Source organism: Myotis daubentonii, chromosome X (genome assembly GCF_963259705.1).
Source record: "Myotis daubentonii chromosome X, mMyoDau2.1, whole genome shotgun sequence".
In the NCBI taxonomy this organism is placed as follows: Eukaryota; Metazoa; Chordata; class Mammalia; order Chiroptera; family Vespertilionidae; genus Myotis; species Myotis daubentonii.
In genome coordinates this window covers 56691169-56707305 of record NC_081861.1, presented here as the reverse complement: position 1 = coordinate 56707305, position 16137 = coordinate 56691169, and the positions used below count along the sequence as shown (strand labels likewise).

Here is a 16137-nt window from a genome sequence, read left to right as displayed (position 1 = left end):
CACTTGTGCTGCCACATCCTATAGCAAATAGATCTAAGTATCAGTTGGAGGCTTCCAGGACCTCTTTTTAAAAAAACTTCCAGCCCCAAACCACATTTCCAGATGTCTCTGCAGCAAAGTAAAATTCCACATAGGCAAGTCTTAGAAAAAAAAAAAAAGAAAAAGAAAAAAAAATTGACAATGAAAGGCAGAAAAGAGAAGATGGAGCCCTTAAAGAAGGGAGTATCCCTGAGGAGGTGGGGACAAGAGGAGGAAAAGGGGAGGAGGAGAGGAGGAAAGTGGGCCTGTCTCTTTAAGGGGGTTGGCTGTCAATCAGAAAGCCCTTTTCATTGCTGGAGAAGAGGACAAAGATACTCAGAGAGAAAAAGTAAAGGAACGAAGAAGGAGACTGGAGAGACCAGGATCCTTCCAGCTGAACAAAGCCACAAAGCAGACTAGCCAGCCGGCTACAGTTGGAGTCAGAGTCCCAAAGTCATGGGTGAGTTTAAAAAACTTTAGCATGGAAGATTTAAGCAGGTTCAGGAATATGCAATAGTATTTATGAGTTTGGGTTTTGGGGGCTTTCAATGGTTTAAATGAGTTGTGCTTTGGCACTTGTTTTTTATTTTATTTTATTAAATTCCTTAGCACCCAATTAGATGAACTCTGTCTCTGCTGTATTGAGATTGATGCTTTATTGCCAAATAATTCCAGCAGCACGTGGACATTCCCACAGGTACTTAGGGAGAGTGCCCAATGGGCTGGATGTGGTCATGTGTATTCCTACCTTCTCACTTCCTTCTACCTTCTCTTTTCCCTTGGTTCCTGGGTTCTGGTAATGACCAGGTCAGCTGATATCCCTGGCTCTTCTGGGGGAAAAATTCTTGTTGGGTACCCTTCAGATGTACTAAATAACTGCTTGCTTCATACAAAATGAACCATATTTGGCTATAGTGGGAAATTGGAGATTGAGGCAAGATGGATTTAGGATTGGACATGGCCAAGGAGGTAAATCTTAAGTTCAGAAAATAAAGTCTTCAGTGGCTTTACTGTGGGGAATGGATATGAATAGGTATGTGTGTATGTGTGTGTGAATGCACAAGCATGTATGGTTGGCCATGTTTAGCAAATATCACAGACTTAGCCTTCCTGAAGACATACCTCAAACTCTAAATTCCTCTATGACAAGGAGGCTTCTGGGACCTTAGGGCTCTGATTGACTTGGTTGAGTACCAAGGGCTTCTCCAGGTTTCATGAACAAAGAGAGAAGTGATGAGGTCTTGTCTCTGGCAGTGTCTACTCAGAGCAAGGTATGACACAGGGTGCCACAGATAAGTGTAGACATTCCCTACATGTGGCAAAAGCTTGAATGCAGCATAAGTAAAATGAGAATCGATTGCCCTGTGTATTCACCATCAATGTAGTACCCAGAAGATTCCAGCAACACCCAGGAAGATAGGTTTTCAACTCTATTAAGCTGTGTCAGCTTTTAGGTTATTTTATCCTGAAACATCAAGAAAGCTCTTTTCAGCATGTATTCAGGTAGGATAATTAAGAGGGCATATCACTGAATTAGAAGTAAATACAATCAAGTTTAAATCCCAGATCTGCCATATATATAAGCTTCATGACTTTGGGTAGGTCATTGTGAATTATCACTTTTTCATCTGGAAAATGGGAATCACAATAACTGTTTTGTATACTTTCAAGGTTGTGAAAATCAAGTAATAGTAATGTGAAAGTCCTTTGAAGATGGACAAGCTGTGTATCCATTATAGATCATCATAATGATACCCATACCCATTATTATACAATAGCTCATGTACAGGATGACTTATGTTTTCCAAAATGGTTGGTTTTTCTGTTTCTTCACTTTGTGTAGTTGGGTAAGAATCATTTGATCAATTGACTGTGGCCAGGTAAAAGGTGAATGTTGAAGAAACTCAATTCTTGCCCAAGGTAATATTGGAAAACTTACCTGATATCATGGAAGCTGTTTGTGTAGGCTGTGATTTAAAAATGGAGAGGGGGTAAAGAAGGGTACTGAATATTACTTCCTCAGGGGATGAAAGTGTGTGGCTGTTTAACAATTTGGAAAGTAAATTGTTAAATTTACTTTGTCAGTGCCAGTAGATGAATTATATCATGAAATCTGTAGTTGGAAGGAACTTTAGAAGCTGTCTGAGCCACATCTTAATGCAGTAGTCCCTTTTACAACAGCCAATTAAATAATCCTACAGCCTCTTCTTTTTTTTAAAAAAAATATTTTATTGATTTTTTACAGAGAGGAAGGGAGAGAGATAGAGAGTTAGAAACATCTATGAGAGAGAAAAATTGATCAGCTGACTCCTGCACATCTCCTAATGGGGATGTGCCCGCAACCCAGGTAGGTACATGCCCTTGACCGGAATCCACCCTGGGACCTTTCAGTCCGCAGGCCGACGCTCTATCCACTGAGCCAAACCGGTTTCGGCCTACAGCCTCTTCTTAATCACCTCCAGGAACAGGGACCTCACTACCTCAACCATATAAATCCTGTAGGATTGGAAGCTTTCTTTCAAGATTAAGAGGAACATTGAACCCAGTAGTGTCTGCACAAAAGGTTTATGGGGGAAATGGTAGTTCTTTAAACCTTGTCCCAATTTTGGAGGAGGATATTCCAAATGAATCTTTGGGATAACAATGGAACCAGAAAAGAGCCAAAGAGCAGTTGCTGATTATTCTCTGCTCAGTAATACAATGCCATTACTGAACAGCAAAACATTGGCTACTGTACATCTGTTGTCTGAGAAAGTGGCTGTAACCCTGGTAACCAGACTGTGATGTTTCCTTCCAAAGGTGGCTGTTTGCTGAGCAGTGTAGTTTTGGCTGGCTCAGAGTGAGTGGGTGTAACTTAAGCAAAAAAAGTGGAGGCAGAGCAGGGGTCCAGTTTTACAAAATGCCTGAAGACTAACTGAATCCCACCCTGATTCCAAGAATGCTGCAAGAATGCCAGGAGCTAAAAAGAAACCAGATCCAAACCAGCATATTCACTTACTCTTCTTAGAGACACTTACTGAAATGATCACAGATAGCATTACACACCCCACTCCTCACCTTGGTCCTACAGAGCCAGAGGAGCTCTTAGAGAGCCAGGCAGATGTAAAAATCTTCTCTGCTTCAAGGGGCTTTCATCTTGGCTCTGCGCTAGGAAAACCAGTTTACTCAACAGCCCGACAATTAGACCTATTCTCTCAAAGCTATATAAGTAGTAACAAAGCTCAAGAAACCCCTGGTATATGGGTTGGAAGGGAAATATAGTCTTCAAACCCATCAAGGCAGACCCCAGCCAGTGACATCTTTTTTCTCTTGTTGATTTTTTGTGTATTATCCTGAAGCCCTGAAACCCATCATCAGGGTATAGTTCTTAATCTTGAAAGAAAGCAATAGTAAAAACACCCTCCCTGCTCATAGCAATTCAGGTCCAGGGAAGATCTAGTCAGGGTAGTGACATGATCAGGAAAGGTCACATCAGTAATGGCAGGCAAACAGAGCAGCTTTTCCATCCCTTTCCACTGTCAGGGCCTAGCCAATGCTAAACTTACATCAAAAGCTCAGCAAGTACTGATGGATGAATTCCTCCTTGGCTATTTTTAAGTGGTCTTAAGAGTGTTCTCTTACTCTGTGCTGGTCTCTGAGCTCTCTTCCAGGATGGACTCTGAAAAAGAGTCAGTGATATCCCAAGGAAGACAACCGAGTTCCCCAGATCAGATTTACAATACAACCAATAAGAGAGGAAAAATTGATAGGAGACTGACCTAAGGAATAAGGTATGGAAACTGTAGTCTCTTAGCTTAGTGTCAGTTGCTTCTTTTTCACCTTCCCATATGTGGGCAAGATGAAGAGAGTGTCATGGATAGAGTTTAACAATAAAGCTTCTACTCCAGCCTCCTAATGTTTGGGCATAAATTGGTTGTGTGTGTGTGTGTGTGTGTGTGTGTGTGTGTGTGTGTGTGTGTGTGTTTTGGGAAACAAGGTGGTCCAGATGCTGTTGCCATGGTAATAGTAATACCTGTTCAAAGAGGAGGCAGAGATTCCTTTTGATTTAACTCTGTCCACATGCCTTGTCTATTTAGTAGGCTTGAATTGTCATGCCCCATGATTGCAGGGCCCCTTTCCAGCCTTTAAATGTGGTATAAGTGTTGATTTCATGTAGGAAAGACAAGATTATAGGCAGGGCCTTGTCTGACCAGGATAAGGCCAGAAGCAAAAGTCTTTGCCACTAGTACTTCCTACTGATTGTTGCTTTATTTCTAGAACCTACCCCCTGATCCCCATCCATCCCCAGTACCAGTCACTGCTGCTCTAGCATCTTGGCCCTGTCAACTGCTTATAGACCCTGATCAAGGAGGCCTCTGTTCATGGGGTGAGGTTAAGGGGTGGGTTCTGGGAGGAGGGTAAGTGCAGATTAGAGACCTAGGGAGATAGGGCCAGTTTTTTACTCAATGAGCCTGCCTGTTGTTTAGTTCAATTGTATAGGGTTCTATCTCTCCCTTTGTCAGCTGAATTCAAGGGACAGGCTGGGCTTGTGCAAAGCACAATTGGTCTCTTTCTACCATCGCTTTCGATGAGGCCCTTCCTCTCCTCCCTTTGATGAGTTCCCAGATTCACACTGAATTACCATCATGGAGCTGGTCCTTGAGGCGTGCCCAGGGCATGGGAAAGAAAGGAGGGCTTGGGAGCTCTTGACTCCTGCTTAAAGAGACAGCATCAGGGTCAATACAGTCTTTTGGATGGACATGGAGCTGAATAAGAGTCACAATAGTGTTGTCAACACTTTTTCAGATTCCTTCGAAGAGCATTGGTGAGAAGGGCTTAAAGTTCTATCACAGATTGATTATACTAGTTTTGGGAGTTTGCAGATCAATCTAGCTAACAATGAATATTTCCCCTTTGCTTATATTTTGCCCACAGGGTTTGATTATATACATTTTAACATAAGATGATAGGTAGCTTTAGTCTTTGATTCACAGACATAAGTTTGTTTTCTCCAATAAGACTGAAAGGATATTGAAGAAAGTGACTGGGCCTTATAATTCCATTTTGTGTCTCATAGAATCTAGGTAACTGCTACTGTGCTTAATAACTGTACTGAATCTACATAAACAGAAATGAAAGGAAAACACTGGGTGTGGGTCTTTATTTTTCTCCATGGCCTCTAGTCAAAATTAGTTGGTTTAATCAGACTGAGTTGCATTGGATAATATTATTGCTATATATTTTTTATGCTAACTCTACTATGTTGCAGAGTGTACTTACCCTGGAAAATGTGAGACTGTCTCTTGAGAAAGACAAGGAACTTCTCCAGAATTCCTCACAGCTTTCCTGAATCACATCAATACCTTTCCAACCATGAAGGATTCTGAAATGGAGAGCCTATAGCTTTAGGCTCTTGTTCCCACATTCCCATGGACATTCCTTGGGCTGTGAAAAATGAAAGTGTACCAATGGACCCTTTTCAGAATATTTTGATTGTCCACTACTTTGATGAAGACAAAATTTCTTGCATGTTCTGCGTTTTTCCCAGTTGGAACCCAAAATTTGATTTTTTCACTTGGACAGATTGACAAACTCTTCACTTCTGATGAACTTAAATACCCCCAGAACAAACACTTCATTTCAGTTGTGAAGATATGGACATCTGATGCTTGTGCCAATATTGTTGAACTGTTTATAGCTCAACAATGATAGATTTATCTAGAGCCATTTATATTTCTGACTCCATGGTAGAGACTCATTAAAACCTATGTCCTTTTTGCCCCTTGTTGAGTGCCAGTAGATCAGAAAAGGTCTTACTAAGTTATTTGAGCTCCAAGAAAACATGAAAAATGGATGTGAAAAGGAAGAATATCAGTTAGTGATTCAGAGTTGCTCCCAAGATTTAGCCCTTTATCACCCAGTAAGAACAGTACATATGATACTCGCTGGTTAGGTGGAGATGATCAAGGGATCATCTAAAGAGGATTTTAAGACACACTAAAGAGGATTTTCCTTCATCTTTACAACACTAGAGTGGGCATCAGCTAAAACTGAGAGTAGAATTCTCTGGTTAGCAAGAGTTCAAGTTCTTCCATCCCTGATCACACCTGCACCACCATTTAGCTCTTCCCAGGGTAAAAAAGCTGGGGTGAGTGAGTGGGCACAGGATAGTCACTTGCTAGGATGGATGGCTCTCCTTACTCTAAACAAACAGTTCTGCCATTGTTCTCTGGGCATGACCCCCTCCCCACCCCCAGGCCTATGGGCCCCTACAGAATACCAATGAGGCTCGTAAGATCTCTGGGAGAAACAAGGCTTCTTTGTTTGGGGGAGCTATGGAGGGCTCTGTCCAAGCCCTGACCCTGTGCTAGGGAGAGAGGGAACAGTGGGGTCACTGATCTTCCCCTCCCCCACCCCCAGGCTTCAGAGAACTTCTTTACTAGAAGACTCTAAGAGTTTGGGGGTGGAGAAGAGTCGGATAGACAGAGAAGGAAAATGGCAGCACTGTTTATTTCCAAGCTCCTTTTCCTGACTTACAATATGCATCTAGTATCTTAACCTGCTGTGAAATTTCTGGAATGTTTCCTAAGAATATGATCAATTTCAAATGTGTTTTTCTTTTGGTATACACATGCATATGTGTTCATATTTGCATGTATGCGTGTGTGTGTGTGTGTGTGTGTGTGTGTGTGTGTGTGCGCGCGCGCGCGCATAAGCCACAGGCTCACTTTGATGAGACACTCTTACCGGGCACTATTGTAAAATTCACGCTAAGTAAACTCTGACTTCACTTATGGCATCACAGCTACAGATTGCTTCCAATAGAGGCCAAGTTTTCTGACAACGATTCTTGGAAAAGAAATTCAGTTCTGCTGCAAATGTCAACTACTTGCTTTGCTTGGCTTGAGCTTCCATTCCTAATCTCTGGTGTGATATATAAGAATCTTTGAGGAAGAGGCTCTTTGAGGACTAAGGAAAGGCTGTCATTTTAGGGGATGGTGGGTGTAGGACTCACTCATTTTGTGGCTCTGAGAACAGATAAATGCGTCTATCTCAATTTTTCCATGATAGAGATCATTTAGTCCTTCAGAAAATGTTCACATTGATGCAATTCTGCCATGAAAATCACCAGATGGTTAAGCACTCAGGGCTAAAAAGAAGCTGTACTGGTATTAATAGGGTTGGGCAAATGACTCCTCTAGTCCCTGGTACCTTGTATGGACAAGTGAGGTTTGCATGAAAATCCAAACCTAAAAATTAATACAATTTACTTTCTTTTTGTAAGAAGTCCCAACATGCTCTTCTAAAATAACACTTTTCAGCACACTTGCTGATTATTTGTGTGTGTGTGTATATATATATATATATATATATATATATATATATATATACACAAATAATTCATATATACATATAATATATAAAAATGTAAAATAATTCATATATCACATATATACATATGATATGATATATGAACAGATATATAAAATCTGTGTGTATATTTGTATATTATGTCTGTATACATATAAAGAACTCTTTTCTAAAGAGATTAACATTTTTATTCCTTGTACCTTTTGGGGATCAGGCCAAGAGGCCAGAGGGAGCCATCCTCGCCCAAACTCCTTCTTCTCAATAAACAAGATTCCCATATGACTGAATCTGTCGTTTATGTCTTCACATCTCACATAACACCTAGCACAATGCTAGGCACATAGTAGGTACTCCATAAGAGTTGATGGATGACTAAAACAAACAAATAAGAATGATAAGAGAGGAGAGAATGATTGCATAATCTCTCTGGGTTGCTACTTGAATTATTGATTATTAATACCCCCCCCCCCCAACACACACACAAATTCTGGGAATTAAAAGAGAGGACTTATTTTCAAGAATGGAACAAAGTGTTTCTGGGGTCAATCTCACATTCCAGAAGCCTAAAGTTCTAGACTCTCCTGATTTTGGACTCCTGGTTAACACTTCATCCATGCATGCGAGCACAGAGCATGATTGGTCTGGCAGAGAGGTAAGAGTGGCATTACCTTACTATTGTACATTCCTAATTGCTTCCCCTTCTTCTTCCCCAGGTTTGTTAGAGTGCTGTGCAAGATGTCTCGTAGGGGCCCCCTTTGCCTCCCTGGTGGCCACTGGATTGTGTTTCTTTGGGGTGGCACTATTCTGTGGCTGTGGACATGAAGCCCTCACTGGTACAGAAAAACTAATTGAGACCTATTTCTCCAAAAACTACCAGGACTATGAGTATCTCATCAATGTGTAAGTACCTGTCATCCCATAAAAACCCTTCTCTTTTTCTCTCCATCTTGGAGATATAGAACTCATACTTAGTGACAAGTAGGGGATTGGTGTGGCACCAGAAAGGATTCCTGAGTCTTTCCTCTCTGTGCTGATTCCACCTATGCCACAACACCACATCTGAACCCCAAAATAAGGGAAAAGTGCCAAGTTCATAAAGTAGGGGTCTATCTGCTAGCCCGTCTCCTAGCCCTTGTTTTCTTCCATGCATTCTAACTTTTGCTTAGTAGGGTTAACATTGACTGAGTTGGAGCTTCTAAAGTGGTAGGTATAGAGAATTTGGGGGAGGTAAAATGACTGAACAAAGTCGGGCCACTGCTCTTGGTTTGACACACCACTTGAGTCTGCACATACCCAGTCCTAGCTTCTCTTATTCCTAGAGCTAGTTAGACTCCTGTTTCCTCATCACTTTTCTTGTCCAACTTCTCTCTCTTCTGAAGGAGCATCTTTGAAAGGTCAGGCAGAGGAGCCTAGGGCTCTGGTTGTTCAGGTCACAAGGTGGGCAAGGTGTGCATTGAAGAGCATATGCTTCTGGCTGCACATTCCCTATCTTCCTTTACTTCAATCCAGACAAGGTGGAAGCATGGAGATGGAAATCTGTGACCCCTCTAAAGACTTCCTAATCTTGTTTAAGTGCTCACTTAAGTGTCCATCTCACTTATGCAGGAAGGGAACTAGTTCCTCAATTAATAAGATTCTCTGGTCTCATTTGTCTATCTGTTAATGCAGGATCCATGCCTTCCAGTATGTCATCTATGGAACTGCCTCTTTCTTCTTCCTTTATGGGGCCCTCCTGCTGGCTGAGGGCTTCTACACCACCGGCGCAGTCAGGCAGATCTTTGGCGACTACAAGACCACCATCTGCGGCAAGGGCCTCAGTGCAACGGTAACAGGGGGCCAGAAGGGGAGGGGTTCCAGAGGCCAACATCAAGCTCATTCTTTGGAGCGGGTGTGTCATTGTTTGGGAAAATGGCTAGGACATCCCGACAAGGTGATCATCCTCAGGATTTTGTGGCAATAACAAGGGGTGGGGGACAATGGGGCGTGAGTCTGTGGCCTCACCCTCACCCAAGGCTGGGAACTTTCTAGGTGCCTGGCCTTTTAGTGAGGAAGTGATGGCTACAGCCGAACGAGGTCAGGAAGAACGTGGTGCCCAGCTGGCTTAGCTTCACCTTTGAAAAGTTCCCTAGAAAATTTCATCTCAAAATGAAAAGCATGAGTTTTGTGGGATATTTTATACAATCAGACCATTTCTAAGCCATCTGTTGATCCCTTTACTCCCCTCCTAGGAGGGACCACAACAAGAGATCTGACTACTCAAGAGTCTACAATGCTACCCACAGAACTGAAATGTAGGTAGCTAATCTTAGAGGGGGGTGGATCATGGAAATTAAATAATTGACTCCAAGGTGGAATTCACAATATTCTGGGATCCTACACTGTTGGAGGTCCCAGAGGGAACTAGAATAAATCTACATATTTACCGCTACATCTTTGACTGGGAACTATTCATGTTTCTACTGAGGCACACATTGGTTTTCAGCCTCTAGAGTTCAAGGTTCCTTTGGGGGCTAAACATCTGTGGGTTGTGGTGATGTCTTTTGTGGCCAGCAGTTGGCTTAAAAGGTGCTGTGTTTTTTTTTAAATCTGAAATTTAAATCTCCTATTGGCTTTGTTTAATGACTAGGGATCAAAAGTTCTGTGACAAGAAACTTTTTCTAAGCTCAGCTTAAGGCAAGAAATGGCACGACTTTCTTTCAAGATCTATTTTGATTTTTTCACACCTTATCTGCCCAACAAATCTCCTGAAGCTTCTCTAACCCAGGGATCCTTCTCACTCCAATCCCCACCCATTCCTGCCACCCTCTGTCATACTCAGGGCCAGTTCTCTAGTAGATACTGCCAATGACATTTGGCAGAGATGCCCTGCTTACTAATTTCATATAGTGGAGATCTCTGGAGTCTGGTTCCATTTCTGGCACATACCACTCCAGGATCTCCCAGTTTGTGTTTCAATGTCTACAGGCTAATGCTCATTTCTAATCACACCATGTCAATTGTTTTAGTTTGTTGGCATCACCTATGCCCTGACCATTGTGTGGCTACTGGTGTTTGCCTGTTCTGCTGTGCCTGTGTACATTTACTTCAACACCTGGACCACCTGCCAGTCTATTGCCTTCCCCAGCAAGACCTCTGCCAGTATAGGCAGTCTATGTGCTGATGCCAGAATGTATGGTGAGTTAGTGCATGGGTGTCTTGGCTTCTCAACCCCCTTATGGAAGTGTATTAATTTAGTTTTTTATTTAGGGTAAGGAGGGTGATAATTATGGGGGGAAATAAGAGGGATGCTTAGACCTTAGTTTATTAAACCCTCGCCACTGAAACTAGAGCGATGTCTTCCCTTCGAAAGAAACTTCTTGGAAGTGGGGGAAGATTTCTTGACTGTACACACTGCTCTACCCTATTTGACTGCTGTTCTCAGCAGTACATTTCAATAAAAAATACAAGATTTCACAACTGTTCAATACCACCTTCTATTTTTTGGTAAATCTTTAGAAAAGAGGATCCTGATTGTTAGTAGGATCGAATTTTCAGCCAGGATGGTTAAAGATGGAAGAAAGACTCTGCAGGAAAGTCACCATGTAGCCTTACAAGCCCATGAAGCTCACCTTAGTTGATTTGTGTATCTTACTTAGGTGTTCTCCCATGGAATGCTTTCCCTGGCAAGGTGTGTGGCTCTAACCTTCTGTCCATCTGCAAAACAGCTGAGGTAAGTGATCCATTTGGGTTACTTTACAGTGGAATGGCTAGTACCATACAAGTTCCTTCCCACGGCCTTTAATTTTAACGACCACAGTTTCTCTTGCTCGATTTTGAGTTGGCAAATTGTTTTCTACAAAATGTTGATTTAATGTGCCTGAGCCAATGAGCATAGGTGGTAAAATATGTATGTTCCCTAGAGCTGCATAGAAAGCCTTCTATTTCAAGACTTCTTCCCTTAAAAGAGAAATTTGTATCTTTAGGTATAGATAGAGCTTAATGGTAAAATCCCCCAAATGGAAATTTTTATTCTTTTAGTTAAAAACCATATGAAGAAAATGGGTTGTGCACAGAAATATTCATGGGTTTTACAAAAACACTTTCAGTTTGGAATTTCTCGATCTCCAATGTGAAGTAAAAACAGTACATTTGAAGAAGGAAAACATTGTATTGAGACAGGTTATTGTACATAAATGAATCAAAGGATTAAAAGTAATTCTGAGGAAGAAGGCGGTGAATAATTTCTTTGAAAACAACATGTTGATTTAAAATTTTGTGACCCTGGGCACAATGATAAGAAACCAGTTGATTAAAATATTTTTATGAGTGTTTTATGAGTATTCTGTGTTCTGAGTATTATGGTGTACATTTAGGAGTGGAAGGCTTACACTCAAGGAAGTGACAACTTAGTGATGCATAATTAACACACAAAGATATCAGCACATATTCAGAAAGCTGTGCTTATGATCTATAGCAGAGCATATTTTTGCTGTTGCAAGAAATAGTTCTTCCTTTTGCACTTTCTTGTAGTTCCAAATGACCTTCCACCTGTTCATTGCTGCATTTGTGGGGGCTGCAGCCACACTGGTTTCACTGGTAAGTTGCCTTTGGATTATCTTGGCCAATAAATGGTCCTGGGATAGCTGGTGTTCAGCTATGCTGCAAGGCAAAAAGATAGATTCCTTCTAACCTTGAAATGCTGGAGAGAAGCTACTGGGAAGTGTAGAGACTGTATATCTCTACTTTGGTTGGTAAGGCATAAAAACTTCAGAAATTAGGCAGGGACAAGAAAAGTGGTATGAGGGAAGAGGAGGTAAGAGATTCATAGATAAGAATTATAATATTTGGCATTTACAGAGCATGTAATATTGCCAAATGCTTTGCAATCCTACATTACAGTTAATTCTCAACACATCCTGGTCAGATCAGTTTCAAGAACACTGAAATATTACTAAAAATAATATTCTAAAGCCTGGAATTCTATATACTATGACTCTATCTTGTACACTTTCCAAGGGATTTAGTTACGCTCCTGAAAATATGGGAAGGATTCTCTGACAGTATGGGAACTGTTATTGCTATAATGTGATTCTATGTCCCAAGTTCTGTTGTTGGTGTTACAACACAGTGTTAGTGTAGTACATTCACGGTTCACATTAAAAACCTAGGACAATGAAGGGTGAGGCAATTTATCTGAAGTCATTGAATAAGTGGTGAATGTGCAAGGATAAGCTCACAGAACTCCTGGCCCTTATTGCTGAGGTTTTTATAAAGTCTAGTTGTTTCTCATTTTGTAAAATAAATTGATGCACTGGAGGGCTGTGTTGCACAGTGTGGCTGTGTGTCTGCAGCAAGCCCTCTATGATTCCAGGTCACTCAGACATGAAAGTAAGATGATGGCAGACCTATGTATCATTTACTTTTCCCTCAAGAAAAGTCAGTGCTAGGCCAAGCATAGTGTGGAATAAATCAGGCGGAGTTGGTTCTCTGTACCTGGGACATTAGAAGAAAATGTTTCAGAAAGGACTTCTAGTCAAGTATATAGGACAAAAGCCTGGGACATGCTGCTTTTTATAGAACAGGGATTTTTTCCTTTATTTAGCTATGATTTTATTTTATCACTTCTTTTTAAAAAATGTATTTCGATTGATTTCAGAGAGGAAGGGAGAGGGAGAGAGAGATAGAAACATCAATAATGAGAGAGAATCACTGATCGGCTGCCTCCTGCATGCCTCCAACTAGGGGTCCAGCCCACAACCCGGGCATGTGCCCTGACTGGGAATCGAACCGGTGACCTCCTGTTTTATATGTTGACACTCAACCACTGAGCCACCACGGGTGTACTATTTCATCACTTCTTCATTCCCAAAAGGACTGGAGGAGAGAGAAAGCTTCCTTTTCTACTCTTACTCATATTCTCTCTCTGTTCCTTACAGCTCACCTTCATGATTGCTGCCACTTACAACTTTGCTGTCCTTAAACTCATGGGCCGAGGCACCAAGTTCTGATCGCCTGTAGAAACTTCCCTTTCTCTAACAGCAAGGCTCTAACCACACAGCCTACAGTGCTGTGTCTCCCATGTTAACTCTTTGCCTTTACCACTGACTGGCCCTCTTCTTACTTGATGAGTGTAACAAGAAAGGAGAGTCTTGTGGTGATTGATGTCTCTCTGTGGACTCTCCCCTCTTATGTTCCTTTTTTAGTCATTTTGCTTCACAGCTGTTTCCTGCTAGAAATGGGAAATGCTTAAGATGGTGACTCCACCACTACAAGTCACAAAGAAATGGAGGCTCTACTTCAACTTTCAAGCATCTCCTGAGGACCAGGGAGTGTTTTCTTCTCAAAGGGCACTTCCACTGATGGAAACAAAGTGAAAAGAAAGATGCTCAATTAGAGAGCAGGAATGTACCTGGTCCCATTAGATGATAAGGGACCAAATATATTCTCCTCGGTGTGCAAAACAGAGAGCTCAGTCCTGTCTCCCTATTACCATTGAAAATAGAAGACAAAAATGCCAGTAAAACAATAAGAGCATTTGCCCAAATCTACCTATTGCAGCTGGGAGAAGGGGGTCAAAGCAAGGATCTTTCACCCATAGAAAGAGAGCACTGACCCCAATAGCGAAGGACTATTTAAGCCCTAACTCAGCCAACCTTACTTACAGCATAAGGGAGCATAGTGTCTGTGTAGACAGAGGGGGCACCTGGCCTTACACCTCGTTAAAGAAGAGAAACAGGGTGTTGTCAGCATTTTCTCATTACCTTCTCCTTGAGAACAGCTACCATGACAACCCTGTGGTTTCCAAAGAGCTGAGAATAGAGAAAAACTAGCTCAGATGAAAAAAGACTGGCTTAAGTAACAGCAGTTGCTGGTGGCTAATGGTGTAAATGGAGCCAGCCCTCTGGTAGACACAGGATAGATAACTCTTTGGATAGCATGTGTTTTTTTCTGTTAATTACTTGTGTACTCTGGCCTCTGTCATACCTTCACAATGGTGCTCTTCTCATAGGGTATTATCCATTCAGTCATTGTAGGTGATTTGAAGATCTTGATTTGTTTTAGACTGATGCACATTTCACATTTTCCAGTTTGTTTATCACTTGGTCAGGGTTGTATCAGAAAGGTCTGGAGAATGATCCTTTGAATATGATTCTTTAACTAATGAAAATTGGACATTAAACATCACAAATGTTATGTAAAATTGGCTAGTTCCATACATGTACTGGAATTTTCTATAAGTTATTCTTCCTTTTGCAGAAACAGATTTGGTGAATTTTAATCTCAATTTGAATAACCTATTATTTCAATAATTAGTTGGTTGTTCTTTCTAGCTAGTGGGGGATGATTTAATTTAACAATGTTACCTTGGTGTGTTAAAGAGTCAGATTTAACATACAGGTTATTCTTTCCTGGTATAGATCTCTAAACTGAATACACCAGCTGTCAGCTATTCGGTTGGCAAGTTTCCACAGAAAAGAAAAGGTGGAAAGATTTTGAAACCAGGTTTCAGTCTTCCCTTTCTTGTTTATTAACTTTGGGTTAAAATATAAAAGGCTGATTGGTCATTATTGAAGGAAAGGTTTTATGGGTATGACTATAAGCAGCTCTTTTGTTGTAAAGAGTTGTATATTTTTCTCCCAAAGTGGTTTCAGCAATGTTTGAGGTGTAAGATCTTTAAAAAAAGACACTTGATATTTGTTTTTAGACCAGTATACCAGATAAGCTTCCAGGCTGCATTGAGGGAGGAGATGGAAAAAATTCTGTAAGAAACCAATCAAGATCAAGGAAAGTGAAGTAATCCATACCTTGTGTTTTGTTTTGATTTAATAGCATAACAAATAACCAACTCTTCCCTGAAAACCTCCCAGGCATACATACACACATATACACACAAAGAGGGTTAATCAACTGCAAGAGTTTCCTTCATTTCTGATATAGAATTTCAATTTTAACATACATAAAGGATAAACTTTTAGAAACTTATCTTACAAATGTATTTTATAAAATTAAAGAAAATAAAATTAAGAATGTTCTCAAACATTGTGTCTTCTGAGTGAATTGTTCTGTTTAACTCACAATTGAACTTGAATAATTGCATCTTTATTTTGCTTTGTTCAAGGACTTCGTTCATTTTTTTCAGGTTATCCAAGTCATTCTCACAATTCTCTAAAATAGAGTCAATAAATCACTTCTGTTTTTATAGCTGGTGACAATAAGAAATAGAGGCCAAAAAAAAAATTAATCCAAAAAGTACATTTCTGAGCTTGGACTAGAATTCAGATCTTGATACTAATTCATTACCTGTTTTAGGGTTTCTTTTCTCCTAAGTTGGGTTTCAGAGTGGTCTGCTAATTCGGAGTCAAACATGGTTACTTTAACAGAATAATAGTGCCCAGCTCTGGTGTCTTTAGAATTATGTTATTGTTAGCTCTTTGAATTTTCCAATGAATCCTTAATGTTTCATACATGAGTAATTCTCATGTATCTGAGAAGTACTGGATGAGAGGTTTAATGTCAAAGCAGAGCAAATATGGTAAGGGCAATATAAATTTAGTTTGTGGCAGGAAAGTATTAAAATGATTAATGACATCTACTACTATGATTGGCCAGCCCACTAGCCCTTGGGACACAGCATTAAATACCCAGCTAGCATTTGGTACTCTTGAATAGTACTCTAATGACCAGCCTAAAGAAAACTGGCTTAAAGTTCACTATAGATTCATTGTCTCATAGTTGCAGCTGGCAAGGAGCATGACTAGAGAGAAACCTAAGGAGCTCCGTTCAAAAATA

The 16137-nt window shown here is 40.8% G+C and overlaps 1 protein-coding gene across 2 annotated transcripts; it reads left to right on the top strand.

Annotated features, from left to right (window-relative positions):
- Positions 1–343: 343 nt before the first annotated feature.
- Positions 344–15385, top strand: PLP1 (proteolipid protein 1). 2 transcript variants are annotated; one of them, XM_059679679.1, is made up of 7 exons: positions 344–478; positions 8082–8268; positions 9037–9193; positions 10374–10542; positions 11004–11077; positions 11878–11943; positions 13284–15385. In XM_059679679.1, exons 1-7 carry the CDS (start codon positions 475–477, stop codon positions 13353–13355), a joined length of 729 nt encoding a protein of 242 aa, XP_059535662.1. In that variant the 5' UTR covers positions 344–474; the 3' UTR covers positions 13356–15385. The 2 variants fall into 2 exon arrangements, with proteins under 2 accessions (XP_059535662.1, XP_059535661.1); XM_059679678.1 differs by having other exon boundaries at positions 9037–9298.
- Positions 15386–16137: the final 752 nt, after the last annotated feature.